This window comes from Amblyomma maculatum, chromosome 4 (genome assembly GCF_055883805.1).
Source record: "Amblyomma maculatum isolate TAMU_Amacu chromosome 4, ASM5588380v1, whole genome shotgun sequence".
In the NCBI taxonomy this organism is placed as follows: Eukaryota; Metazoa; Arthropoda; class Arachnida; order Ixodida; family Ixodidae; genus Amblyomma; species Amblyomma maculatum.
The window spans coordinates 130,925,120-130,939,214 of NC_139347.1; the positions used below are offsets into that span (position 1 = coordinate 130,925,120).

The window sequence follows — 14,095 nt, forward strand, 5'->3', positions numbered from 1 at the left end:
ACTGAGCCGCATGAGCGGCTTGAACAGCAGTCTCCGCTCCTGTACTCACAGCGAAACGCGCTGCCGCTGCTGCTTCGGCAGTTCCTATGGCGACTGCAGACGTTGCCGATCGAGCCACTTGCACTGCAGTCACTGCTCCGGCATTAGTTGTGGACCTCACTGCCGTTACAACCTGGAACGCGCCGGCGCCGACAACGGCTGTTGCAGCGGAGGCAGCTCCAGTTGCCGTGGCAGCTCCCCTTGCCACGCCATCGGCCGCAGTGTCCCGCGCCTGCCGCGCCGCTCCGGCGGCTGCTTCTGCCGCCCGCCGCGCTTGGGCAGCAGCGGCGTCTCCAGCCTGGGCAGCCGCATCCCTGGCATTCCGTGCAACCGCGGCCGCCTTGGCCGCCGCCGAGAGGAGGGCGTCGGCAGCGTACCCTAGGACGGACAGCAGCCACCACGAGGCCCCGCACAAAAGCTCACACAATCGACCTGCCCTTGTCTCCTGAAAGGCGATCCATTAACTGAAAAAGGGAGGAGGGGCGCGGGGAAGAGAATGATGCGTTAAGGCACTGGCACATACACATTCAAACACTTCATGTGACTACTGTTCTTCGTCATGTCTTCTGGAATGCCTAGATGTGCATAATGGACATGCAGAGATGCAATACACATTTTGGTACAACCCCTAGAGCAGCAAACACTGCACTGAGGTATGTGGTTAGAAAATGCAGTTTAAAACCTGAGTAGTAAGCCTCATAGATAGTCCAGCAGGTTGATTGTGTGGACTTGAGTTCTCACTTTAAACTGAAAAATAAACAAAATTGAGCCCAAATTCACTTCCAGATAATCCATTTTAGCTGAAAAACACAGTATTCTTCAGACATATGCCCCAGCTTGCTGCCTATTGAGTACAAGATAAAACTGGCCCCAAGAGAATTAACTTAGTGCAGAAGCCAAAAGAGCAGTGAGAAAATGTGACCGTTAAATCAAGTAGTGCTGTAGACAAAGCTAGGTGCAGACCGGAAGGCTCCATTACCTTATACAACTCAATAACACTATGCCCTCAAGCCAACAGCATTGATCAGTTTTAATAATGTAGTAATTATTACCCTTGCATCTGCTGGCAGGACACCACAGCAGGCTGGCAAGTGCAGCAATTTGTGTTTGCAGGCTCTCACCACATTATCAAAGCCCTTACAAACCACAGTAGGTTTGTAATCATGCATGGTACTGCACTAGCAATGGGATTTGCAGTAAGGCATAAACAGAAAATGTGTGCAAGCAAGGGGCTGCAAAGTCAACGAGAAAACCAAAAAGCATTTGGCTGCAGCAACAAAAGTGTTGGCAGATCTCCAACGAACCCTAGTCTTGCGAGCAACAGAATGCCAACACTGACAGTTGGCTGACGATTAGTGTCAATGCAATGCAATGTGACAGACATTGACAATGCAATGCAATGTGGCAGACACTGACAACTCGACAGTAAGTTATATGGCGTTGGCAGATAAACTGGCAGGCCATTGGTGCAGCCTCAAAGCTATTTTAATGCTGTCAGCACTGAACACCACCGAGTCTAGGATGGCAGTGAATTGGACTTCCATGCGTAACGAAGCTTAAAAACACCATCATGCCTGAGTAGCCTCCTAAGAATGAACGCTGTAGGGTTTGGAAAAAAAAAAAAAACTTAACTGTGAATAATGAACTTTTTCTCTCCATGATGTAATAGTCTGAGAGATAAAGCATGAGCTACATCTCCCATGACCCTAGTTGTACAAGTAATGTTGATACACCCTCATTTGTCAAGTGGCTCTAGAGTGTAAGGGTACCAAAAACTCAGAGGTAGAGCCATTCATTTAATGCAAGCATACTTATCTAGCCATTGTAGCCTCACACCTCCATGCTTGGTTGCCATAGCAACTGCGACACCAGCTGTTGTTGAGTCGGCGATTGGAATGATGACATGCACAACAAATATTGCTGTGCCATGCCCCTTCCCTTGCTGTTTCTACTGCATCACTAATGGATCATCATGTGGCGCTAGGTCTCCCCTCTTTCCTGTCAAAACTGTGAAGCAACAATTTCATAATCATCATCAGCTGGACTATAGCCACTGCAGGGCAAAGGCCTCTCCCATTATCTTCCAATTAACCCGGTCTGGCACTAGCTGCATCCATTTGACACCTGCAAATTTGCTTGACCTTTGTTGCTTCACCCTTTTCGCAGGGGTCAAGCAACAATGTATGTGCCTCTGTGTGCGATGAAATAAAGATGTTTAACACTTTGCCAAACTCTGTGCCAGTCTCTCAATGCTAAACTGCCATTCTATGGATCCTGAAGGTGTGGCCAAGAGACAAGGAGAACAGAAAAAGAAAATGTGACAGGCTGTTAAAACACCAGAACTGGCTGTGAAATTGGATGGAGGCCGAACGTAATCGATAGCGCATTAAGTGTGTCATTCAAGCAGAACAATGTACCGACCTCAACAACCATTGGCATAACCAAGCTTAAACCTAACTGACACTTTCAAAGGAACCTTTACACTAACCTCCAAAACACTGTCCTTACACAAGTGGAGGAGTATGACTAGAGAAGAAATAGCTGAAATCATGCTTATTCATCCTAAAATGCAACGGCGCATCTCAGGATCAGCTGCATACAACATCTAGGATTCATCCATGACCTAGCTGCAGTTTGTGGCACACCGCATCGCATGTTTCGTGCTCAGGTGTCCCAATCAATGGACAGAAAAAGGTACACGTGCATTGTTCTGCTTGTGCTGCACTCGACACTGTCTCTTACTGCGTGCTCACCAAACCTTCCTGGACAGTGGTAACCAAAGCAAGTGACTGGCACTGTGCAAAAGCAGCATATGATTTTATTGCAAGACTGCCAAGCATAATTCTCCTTTGTATCAGCAGCGCGAGCACAATCAGGAAAAAGAAGATCTTCATTTTCCTGATTGTGTGTGCATTGCTGATACAAATGGATCGCAACCAACTAGCCCGGCAGATCGTATAATTCTCATTGTTGCACATTACGTAGCGCAGTATGCATAAAAACTTGAAAGCCTATTTTCTCTGCCATGACTTTCAAGGCACAGTATGCAAAAGTTGAAAAAGGACAGAAATTTAGGGGGTTATATGATACTACCTCATTTACCTTGGATACCACCTTGGCCCAAAGAAGGCCATTTGATGAGTAGAATACATCTGCTTGGAGCCGAGCACCACACGAGTGAAATGGGTGCCAGGTCAGTTGTGACAACTGAGTTTAACAATGATGTACACTTCTTCAGACTATCAAAGTGCCAAACGCAAGCACTTAACACATGCGCATCATCATGTCATCTGCTACACTAATGCCATCCCTTACCGAATTTATCACTGTCTTGCAAGGCAATGAACTTGCGGGACAACTTTTACCATCTCGTTACCTAATTGTCCTTCTTGCTCAAACAAACATGAATACATGCCACTGGGTGCTAGCTACGTATGAATACGTGCCAGCTGTTAGCTCCCAGCGGTCTCCATTCCCTGCCACTAAGGTTTTGTGCATAAGGCCATAAGCTGATTCGTCGTGGAAAGGCCAGCTTAAGAACACAGCATGCGCTCTTGTAATATGCCTTTATAGGCTTGCTTCCGTACAGCAAATATCCAGCGAAGCAATAGGCATCTCTACTGCTCCTATTAGTAATCACGAGGAGGAGCACCTTTTAGATTCTTTCATTTGGAACCTGGGAGTCACGAGAGATATCTTAAAACAATACCAGCAGAAAAATGAACTTAAGTATAACAAAATGGCATGCTCCATCTAGATGAGGATTTCAGTACCGTTGGCACACAATGAACATTACGCACTACAATGTTTTCTCCCAACCAATGATTAGCGTTGTTCAACTCGATTCACTCACTGCTGGTAAGTAGGCAAGCCTACATGCACAGAAGAATATGTGGTTGTGCGCTTCTTTTTGTTTTCTTTTTGCTGATCCAGGTATAATGATAACCAGTTATAATGATCGAATTTGTCTGGTTTTCTCAATATTGTTATAAGTGGACTGCACTGTATTGCGTGCACTTGTCTGCATCGGATGTAATGACATTGACTCAGATGAACTTCATAAACTGAGTGTAGACTTAGCAATGTTTCTCTCAACAGAACTAATTACACACTGTACAGCTGAAACTGCTGTGCACTGCAGCGGCAGTCGGATGCGTCAAAGCAGCTATTAATGTAATGAAGAAGGTAGCAACGAAGTGTGAAATTTTACACAGGCCAGTTGCTTAGTACATACGAGAGAGCATTTTGGCTAGCACCGTGCGCATGCAGCAGCTTCCACTGCTATTGTTGTGGGCAGGTGAAGATGTAGGCTTGACTGCTCCCCTCAGGTAGCTTACAGAGGCTATAGTGACTGGCCAGTACCTACTGCATCTTCAACAAGACACCAAACTCCTCCCTCTGAAACACTTTTTAGGAAAACAGAGGCCACGCGGACACTGTAGGCATTTTGGCAAGGTGGTCTCATGGCATATTTTCATAGGATATACACAATCGCGATCCACACAGTTAGCATCATGCTTAGGAAACGAGCCAAACTGCAACACAAAGCATATAGATACAAGCTCAGAGTCAAATACACTCCTATATGATGCTCAGAACTCACACTCTCTCTTCTCCTCCACCCCCAAAGAAAAGACATTCCCCACCCTGTATGTCGAAAGCATTGTGTTTGCATCTAGCTAACTTTTAGGAGAAAATATCATTACAGATAGTTACGTACGCCTTCCATGAGACTGCAGTATAATTCAGCTTTGCACACAAGAAAAGGCAGGAAGAAATGTCGGTCTCAGTCCATCATGTGTGAAGGCAAAGTGCAGAAGAGAATAAATGAGCTTACCGGTCCAATGAATGGCAGGTTGAGTAGGCTGCCCAGGATGGGTATCCTACGGAGGAAGTTGATGACTACGGGGAAGAACCCGCTGCAGCGAAAATAAAAGAGATGGGCACGATCATCATACATGAAAGGCCACGGACGCATGCCGCTGAATCTCGCCAAACACCATGACCCAACAGCACTTACACTGTAGAAGAATGCCTCTTGAATGTCTTGGAATTCATGTGCAGATAAAGCTTCACTTTACAGTATACATGCTTTAAATTTCATGTTTCAGAGTCAAAATGTGTACCGAGATAGACTTAAGGTCTTTTAACTTTGCTTTAAGCTGGTACTAAATATTACAAACACTGTGTGTGAACTACTACTACTTCAGCACCTAACAGCGAACATCTTGCATCTTTGTTTAACTGAGAATGCCTCTTTTGCGTGACTCATATTAAGTGCCACCCTCCTTGATTATGGCCTGGTTTAGTTTGGTATATGGACAGAGGCTATGAGAGATGTCGTAGTGGACGGCCTCGAAAATTTCGACCACTAACGTCCATTGACAATGCACAGCACATCAGCACCTTGCTTTTCAGCGTCATCAAAAAAGCAGCTGCCACAGCTGGGATTTGATCTCGCATCCTTGGGAACAGCAGTCGAGCATCCTAAGTACTGCCTCACTGCGGCAGGGCTGATTATGGCGCCACACAGTAAGATTAAATATACTTCTCAAGCAAAAATTCACAATCTAGTGCAATCTAAGTGAACAAAATAGGTGCATAAGCTGCATGCTTTTTAAACAAGAAACTTTCACAAGCACGAAGGTGATTTTTTGCAGCAATTATTCCTGCTTCCTTTTAAGTGCAGAAATACAAAGATGACTTACCAAATCGAAAAGTAAGACATATTCAAGCCCCATCTTAAAATGCACGTTTTTGTAAGTTGTTTTTGTCATCACAGTGATGGCACAGGTGGCAGACTTTAAGTGGGGTGAGACTTTGTCTAGAAATATAAATTTTAGATTTTGCAGCCTTCCGAAGGGGCATTTATTTAGATTTTACAATGTACATTACAATTCAGCATTTGAAGCTTCAGAACGACTGTTATATAAAAAAGTGCGCATTTTTAGAGCCTTATCTGGACTCATATCAGAGTGGTATTTTTAGAGGTTTCTTTAGGTTTTCCTGAGGAGCTCTGCTATGAGCTGAGGAGCTCCCGCGTTTAACACGATTAAACTAGAATAAATCGTCTATTAGCTGTGAATCTACACAATTAAAGGAGCCATTCATTGGAGGCAATATTTTTAGCCCTAAGGAAGAAAAATATAATAGATCTATTTATCAATGTAAGTAACTTTAGTTTTACGTGTGCAGAAATAACATTTTGTACAATCAGATAAAATTTCAAGACTCTGCATCCAGTAGACTTCAAGAAAAAGACACATCAGTAAAGAAAAAAATTAGATAACCGACGCTAGACAAAGTTTCAAGCAAATCCCCACTGCCTCCAGACTTCCTGTGGATGGAGCGTTCCCCTGCTGTGCTTGCCTGAAGAGCAAAATGAAGCCATAGGTCTCAACAATGATCCCAATGAGGGGGAAGCCAAAGATGACGATGAAGATGCCGCCAAAGAATGCAAGTGTGCCGCGGATCTTGTGCCGCTGGAAGAAGAACCGGAACGTCCGCTCCAGGCCAATGACAAATGCCAGGCCAGTCAGGAACAGGATCTGCACGCATGTTGGTAGGAGGCATCCAGTAATCACCAGAGAAGCAGGCAGCATTTTAAATAGTACAGCTGCTATCCAATAGACAGCATTTTTGAAGTTTTGCAAAAGTGATTTCCTACATTTCTGACATCTGACTCTCGACCAATGGCAGAGATAAGAATGGCAAGCAGTAAAATTTGGTAGAATTCGTATACAGGTGAACCTGCTGTTGAAAGAAAGTTGCCCAATTGTGGCCTACCTTGGTTTTAAAACCGACATCCAAAAGTTGATGGCTGGGGGAAAAAAAAAGAAAGGAACCTTTCGTCCAATATAAACTGACCGAAAAATGAGAAAAGTGAGAATGATAATAGATACAAAGTGCAAATGTCCATGTTTTCTAAGTTCCATTCATATAGAATGCGCAAGCTGCTAGGTCACATACAAGGATGAAGCTTCATGATCCGTAAAATCTTTGCTGTGTGAAGTCAGTCGCTCTCTCAAGTACTTCCACTGGCTACAGTTAGGAGTCATGATGGCTACAGTGCTGGCTTCTGATGACCTTCAAGGAGACACCAACTAATGACCACTGCTGGACGACTAAATAAAAACAATGTGAACATAGCAGTATTTTACGCTTCTTGCATAGATTATCAGCACCCTAGAGCCTTTCATGAGACACGTTCAACTGACTTTACAGAAAGGTAATTTCAGATCTACTATGTACTATGGTTGTTAGGCAAAAAACTGCTCTTGCATCTGAGGGTACGTAAGCATTCACTGACATTCTGTGATGGCTTTTTATTTAAATGCAACCAAATTTATCTGTTTTACCAAACCTTTGGCTCACATCAACCATATCACGATCACATATGTAACTGAGGACCTTTGAGATTGCCATCGTTTTAAATAAAATACACACAGTGCACCTTCAATTCAAGGGGTCTTGAAGGTGACCATTTCCTACAGAGATCTTTAGAGAACTAAAGAGAATTTTTTACAGTACAACAATAAATAAAACACTCATGAAAACATTGTTTCATGCTTCATCTAAAAGCATGCCAAATTTTACTTGTCAGATCGGTGTGTATTTTACATGCTTTTATTTGAACGTCACGTGGAATTATAACATCTGATGCAGGAAAAAAAAACAACATCTGTGTGTTTTATAATAGCTTTGCACAACAATGATGCAGACAAATTAATTTTTTGCAACATGTTTCCTCCTTTGTAATCATGCACATGGAATTGGTATATATATAAATCATCACGAGGAATTCACTTACACTGCGTTGATGTAGCCATTATGTTTATTTTTTATTCCCTTCAGCGCATTATGTTCACAGGCGTCTAAAAGCAAAAACTCTTTGTTGCAAAATGGCAATGCTTCTTGTATAGCTTCGCTAATCTTTGCATAGTGTTCTTTAATAGTCGGACTCTAGACACCTCAACCTTGCCATAAAAAGAAAAAACGAAGTGAAAATTGACAGAGAGAGGTGCCATTGAAGAGACCTAGATCTATTTTAGCTGTTTGGGAGTCGTTAAACAGGTATACAATAGTAAAAATAAATTGCTCTGAGGAATTTGCCAATGGCTACAACATTTCTAACTTTCTACTCTCAGAGTGCTCGGGCTTCGGTTTTACAGCCGTATATAATAACAAAGATTATCTGTTAAATGAAACAAAAAAACTGAAACTTAAAGGCAGCTTTGTAGGTTTGACAAAGTCCACCTCTTACAGCAGCCTGCCCCTTAAAGTATAACAAAAAGGATGACTGAAGACAGCTCTGCGCTATGACAGCATGTTGTGCACACTTTGAAACAGTTCAGTACAGTCGTGTCCGACTCTTCGTGACCCTATGGACCATATCACGCCACGCTTTCCGGTCTCCCACTATCTTCCCAACAGACAGAGGTATGAATAACATACTCGCAAATTAATGCAGGTGACCGACAGACGGCCCACAAGACCGCATGAAATTCCTGTAGCAGGGTTTGCCAAGCAGTCAGTGTCAAAGAAGAAATTGCAAACGGTCAATAAAAATATACGTAGCACCGCAAAATAACGATACTTCATCCTTTACAAGTGGAACTAAAAGTTCACTATGCACATGCAAGTTTGCTGTCGCCGTAAGCTAGCCGACTTTACTGCCAGCGACGCCAACCGACGGACTGCCTGCTGTCACAATTAAGCACGAGACGACAGCAAGAGAAATCGCTACGAGACGCCCCAACAGCTGGGCGAACAGACATGCCACGCCACCAATACTGTCGCGCTGAAGTGCGTGCGTGATCGAGGTAGTACAGAAACTAGAACAGTTCATAAATAACGCGGCGAGTGGACAACGGCCGAATTTGGCATCCGAATTTGAGCTAAATTTTTACTTTCGTTTCCCGGGATGATGAGATTAGTCAGTTTTTGCTTCTGATTGGTCATGCCAATGCAGTTTTCCCACTGCCAATTTTTACACAGATGTTTCGTGGAGTGTGCGGCCAGCTCTGGTCCGTCACTTACGTTGCCTAATGCAAGAAGGCCCTTGTCAAACAGCAACAGGACCCCGAGGAACAGGAATGCGACGCCGAAGCCGGCTAGCCCGACGCCGATTTCTGAAACGAAAACAAAACTGACGTCAGTCACGTCCAGACAGCTCCACCCTCAAGCTAACGGGTTCTATCCCGGGCGCTAAACATGCTGATGGGATGTTCAAGAAGCAAAAGCTAGTTGTTTCATTTCAAAAATTATCCGTCTCAGATCGCACACGCGAAACACCGGCTGTTCGGAGCGCCCGCGCTTGCATCGCTTGTTCTGTTTCAGTTCGCTTACTCTGAAAATCTGTGATCTCGAACATTGTTGACGCCCGCTATCGGACGCGTGTCCCGTCGGCGTGCACTCGGGGAAACGGGCGTAAATATTTCGCAGCCCTTGGTTCCATCCACGTCACGAAATCCACGGCACGGGCGGCGCCATGTTTGAAAGAGCGCGAGCGCCGCCTGCAAGATGCAGACTGCTCGCGTGAAGATGATGGAAGCGAGAATTGCAAGCCAGCGCCTCCTTTACTTTGATTCATGGAGGAAGGCTTTGATTCGAGTTGAGGCGAATGGCGAATTTGTTGCTGTGTGCGACCGTGCGACTTCCAAATTGACAACCTTGATTGACACTTTTTTGTTTGTTTCTGGCGGTTGCTTCGTGTAATCGTGTGACCATGGCGTGGAACACTGTCACGCTGTGCTCTAATGGGCTCGTGCCTGTGCACGCGACATGTTTCAGCAGCGTCTGCAGCACCGGACGGCAAGCATGCTTCGTCTTGTGGTCGCTCGGCGTCCCAATCAACTGGGTAAGGGTCGCCTTGACGAAGTTCGGTGGTAACCTCGAGTAAATTTTATTTTGCTTGAGCCCGGACGAACGCAGCACAGGTTTTGTCCCTGTGTGGATGGCGTTAGTAAGGGGATCTACCCCGAGCGAGGCGGCGAGTTTCCCGAACGTGAAATGGCGTCTGCTCTCTGCTCATTCAGCGATCTTTTGGCGGGTAAAACAAACGCTGCTGCTGATGTTATGTGTGGTAGGCCTGATGTTTTTGTGGTGCTTCTCACTATTACATTCGTGTGCAAAATGGGGATGACTGGTGGTATTTTGCAGGATGTTTTTGAACACGCCGAGAATGACGCGGAAGATATCAGACATATCGTGTTTTTTCCAGAAGTGGACTCAGTGGGTTGTAGTAGTCTGTGCAAATTTCCTCCAGGTATTTCATTTGGTTCCTAAGGTATCAAGAGTGTATCACTTGATCGCGATCACTTTTCTTTAATAGCAAGTGAAGCCGCAGCCTTGTTGACAAAAATTATGAAACTTATTGCCAAACCGCAAAACTATTGCCGGATGGATGGATGATGGATGATAGTGGCTCTGCCCTTTGTATCGGACGGCAGCTTGCGCCGCCTAGCCAAAAAATTAAAAGGAATATATTTATCTCTTCCCCATTTTTAGCTTCTAATTCGCCCGTATCTGCCCCCCTCCCTTTTTTTCGTCTCTTTATTCTCTTGACTTTTTCCACCAATCCTCTAACCTCTCTTTTGTTATCAAAACGCGTTCCTCATCCATTCGTCCATCTTCCCCAGCAAATCCCAGCGCTCTCTCCAGATCTGCCGCTTTTCCCGCGGAAAGGGCAGGACGAAGTTTTTGGCACCTTAGAACATGTTCCGTTGTTTCCTCCTCGGTTCCGCACGCCGCGCATAATATATCTACTTCCTGAAATTTTTTCCTGTACGTTTTTGTTCTGAGGGCCCCTGTCCTAGCCTCAAACAGCAATGAGCTCCCTCGTGAGTTGTCGAATAAACTTTCTTTCTTTATATCCTGTTTTCGAGTTCTATACATACCCAATGCTGATTTTCCTTGCATTCTTTCCTCCCACATTTTCCTTTCTGCCTCCTTTATCTGCTTTTCAATGCTGCTGTTTTGCTGCGGTGCATCTCCAAACTCTAGGTACTTAAATCTGAGCTTTCGGGTTCTGTTAGTCCATTTCGTATTCAGGCTTTTCATGAAGAGGTGCTTGTACATTTTTCGTGCCCACCTTGATTCCTCCATTTCGGTTAGTCTCTGATCATATTTTAGTTTGCTAATTGCCTCTCTAACCTCAAATGATGCCCAGCCCATATCTCCCTGGACTCCTTCATTAGGTGTGTTGCCATGTGCTCCCAGTGCCAATCTACCTACCTTTCTCTGTCTGATTTCAAGGCCTGACTGTACTTCTGATTTCATGCACAGGACTGCATTTCCAAAAGTGAGTCCTGGTACCATAACACCCTTCCATACCCCTCTAACAACCTCATACCTGTTATAATTCCAGAGGGCCCTGTGCTTCATAATGTCCGAACTCCTTTTCCCTTTGTCTATCGTAATTCTTTCATGCTTTTCTAGGTAGTTTTTTCCTTCATTGATCCATATGCCCAGGTATTTATAGCTCTCCACATGTTCAATCTTGGTGCCTTGTATTTCCAGCACGTCCCCCCTTTCATCATTAAATACCATTATTCCCGATTTTTCGCTGCTAAATTGCAGTCCCAGCTTTTCGCCCTCTTCTCCACAGATCTTAAGCAACTCCTGCAACCCATCCCTCTTATCTGCCAGCAGTACAATGTCATCCGCGTACATCAATCCTGGTAGAACTTGTGTTACTTTCTGTCCTCCCTGCATATAGCTTGCATCGAATCCCATTTTACTTTCCTCCAGGCGCCTTTCCATTTGGCTCATGTATATCATGAAAAGCAGCGGTGACAGTGGGCACCCTTGCCTAAGCCCCCTTTTTATTTTTGCTGGTTTTGTTGTTTCCGTCTCCCGTACTATCACTGCCTCATTATCTGCATACACTTCTTGTATGAACTGAACCAGGTTTTTATTCAGGCCATATTCCTTCAACTGGTTCCACAGTTTTTTCTGATCTACACTGTCATATGCCCCTTTAATATCTAAAAACGCTATCCATAATGGTCTCTGACTTGCTGCTGCTGTTTCTATACGCTGGGTAACCACAAATAAATTATCCTCTAGTCTTCTGTCCTTGCGGAAACCATTTTGTGGTTCTCTGAGGATATTCCCTCCTTCTGCCCATTCCTCCATCATTACTTTTACTAACTGCATTGCTACCCTGTATATAACTGATGTAACTGTGATTGGCCGATAGGACTTTATGTTATCTCTGCTTCCCTTGCCTTTGTATATTAGTCTCATCCTGCTTAATTTCCAATCTTTTGGTACTTGTCCGCCCTTTATTGTTTGTTCAATCAACTGTCGCAATTTTACTTTGCTTTTTTGTCCTAATCTGGTAATCAATCTCATGGGTATGCTATCTGGTCCTGTCGCTGTTCCCAAGGGGACCTTCCGTTCTATTCTTTCCCATTCTCTTGCTGTCATCTCCTTGTATTCTTGCTCCTCGTCCCTGTGGTCCTCATTATTCTCCATTTCTTCTGCAGCATTCACTTCCAGACTGGCAAAGGCTGTTTCTATTGTGCGCCTAACATATTCCTGTGCTTCCTCTCCCTCCACTCTTTTTCCTTCCTGTGTGGTCAGTGAGTGTTGGACCCCTTCCGTCTTTTTTTGCTTGTAGCCTTATGTGGTTCCAAAACCTCTTTGCAGCATTTTTATCTTTTTTACTTATGTCCATCATCCACTGGACCCCAGCTTTTCCTATTTTGATTTGGATTAAGGTTGACGCCTCCCTTTTTCTCTCAAGGTACTCTTCCCATTTGGATTCTACTTCCCTTGGTGTGGCTCCCCTCTTCTTTGCTAATCTGTGCTCTCTGGATGCCTCTTGACGCCTGATTATGGCTGCTTTAACTTCAGCATCCCACCAGCTTTTTGGTTTATATTTTCTCTTTCCTCTTCTAATCTTGCCCTTTTTTAGCTCTCTTTTAAATACTTCCACTAGGTCATCGTATGTCCATTCTCTATTTGGTTGTTGGTTTACTATGTCCTCAATGCGCTTTGACCCTTTTTCCAACTGCATATCATTGAGTTTCTGGTTGCTTTCACATACCTGCATTTTTGTTGCGGCCGCTGTCCCGCCAAATTGGAGTTTAATTCTTTTGTGATCGCTTCCTAAGCTCTTCGCCCCTTCTTCATCAATTTCCATACCTACTAAGCTGTCATACAGCTTGTGGGACATCAGACAATAGTCAATTGTGGAATGAGAGTTATTTCTTTCCCATGTTATTTTTCCCTCACACTTTATCTCTGAATTAACTATTGTGAGATCCTGGGTTTCACAAAATGTTCCTAACATTTTGCCTGTCGTATCGGTAGCTCCATCAAAAAATTCCATATGGGCATTCATATCCCCTAAGATTATCACTTCCTTATTCTGGCCAAATTCCTCTATGTCTTTAGCTAAACATCTGAAATGTTCTGAATTTTCCTCATTCGAGTCATTTCCTGTCTTTAGGTAAACAAACCCTAGTACTGTATATAGGTTTCCCACTCTACCCTGGAGCCATATATGTTCTCTGCAGCTTTCTGTTATCCTTTTCCAATCTTGGCCTTTGATTAGCGCCCCCAGGCCACCTCCTTTTTGGTCCTTCCCTTTTCTATTGCATCCCAGCCATGAGTATCCTTCAGTGTGTGGAGGTTCTTCACTGTCTCTAAGGTGGGTTTCTGCTACACCATATACTACAAAATTTCCAGTTTGCAGCTGCTCCTGAATTTCATCCCATTTAATTCTACTTCTACCCCCTTGCATATTAATGAAGGCCAAATTTACGGGTTGTTTCTTTTTCCTCCTCCATGCCTTCGTCCTGCCCTTCCTCCCTCCATCTTTGTCTCATACTTCTCGGTATGCAGGGGCAATCTGCTCGCCTGTAAAAAAGCTAGCGCCCTTCGCCCCATCCGCAGCCCAAGCTGCCATCCCGCTGGTGCGGTGTAATGGATGCCATCAGGAGTGAAGGGGAGGTAGTTCCTATCCCCATGTATCACCCTGTTCACATCCATGACATCGCACCTGAGGGCCTTCCCTACCTCCCAGATCATCTCATTAGCCCTCAGT

The 14,095-nt window shown here is 44.5% G+C and overlaps 2 protein-coding genes across 3 annotated transcripts in view; one reads left to right on the top strand and one right to left on the bottom strand.

Moving 5' to 3' along the window:
• Window positions 1-306: 306 nt before the first annotated feature.
• On the bottom strand, window positions 307-9,560 carry LOC146192593 (vesicle transport protein GOT1B). Its single transcript, XM_084602494.1, has 5 exons — window positions 9,388-9,560; window positions 9,079-9,170; window positions 6,409-6,587; window positions 4,877-4,958; window positions 307-503 (listed from the first exon to the last, which is right to left on the bottom strand). The coding sequence occupies exons 1-5, from the start codon at window positions 9,410-9,412 to the stop codon at window positions 459-461; spliced, it is 423 nt and encodes a 140-aa protein (XP_084458620.1). The 5' UTR covers window positions 9,413-9,560; the 3' UTR covers window positions 307-458.
• Window positions 9,561-9,575: 15 nt separating this feature from the next.
• LOC146192594 (uncharacterized) overlaps window positions 9,576-14,095 on the top strand; it is a 45,191-nt gene continuing 40,671 nt past the window's right edge. For both annotated transcript variants that reach the window (XM_084602492.1, XM_084602493.1), the window contains exon 1: window positions 9,576-9,898. In XM_084602492.1, coding sequence (XP_084458618.1) covers window positions 9,823-9,898 — 76 coding nt within the window. In that variant the 5' untranslated portion in view covers window positions 9,576-9,822. The remainder of the gene's footprint in view (window positions 9,899-14,095) is intronic.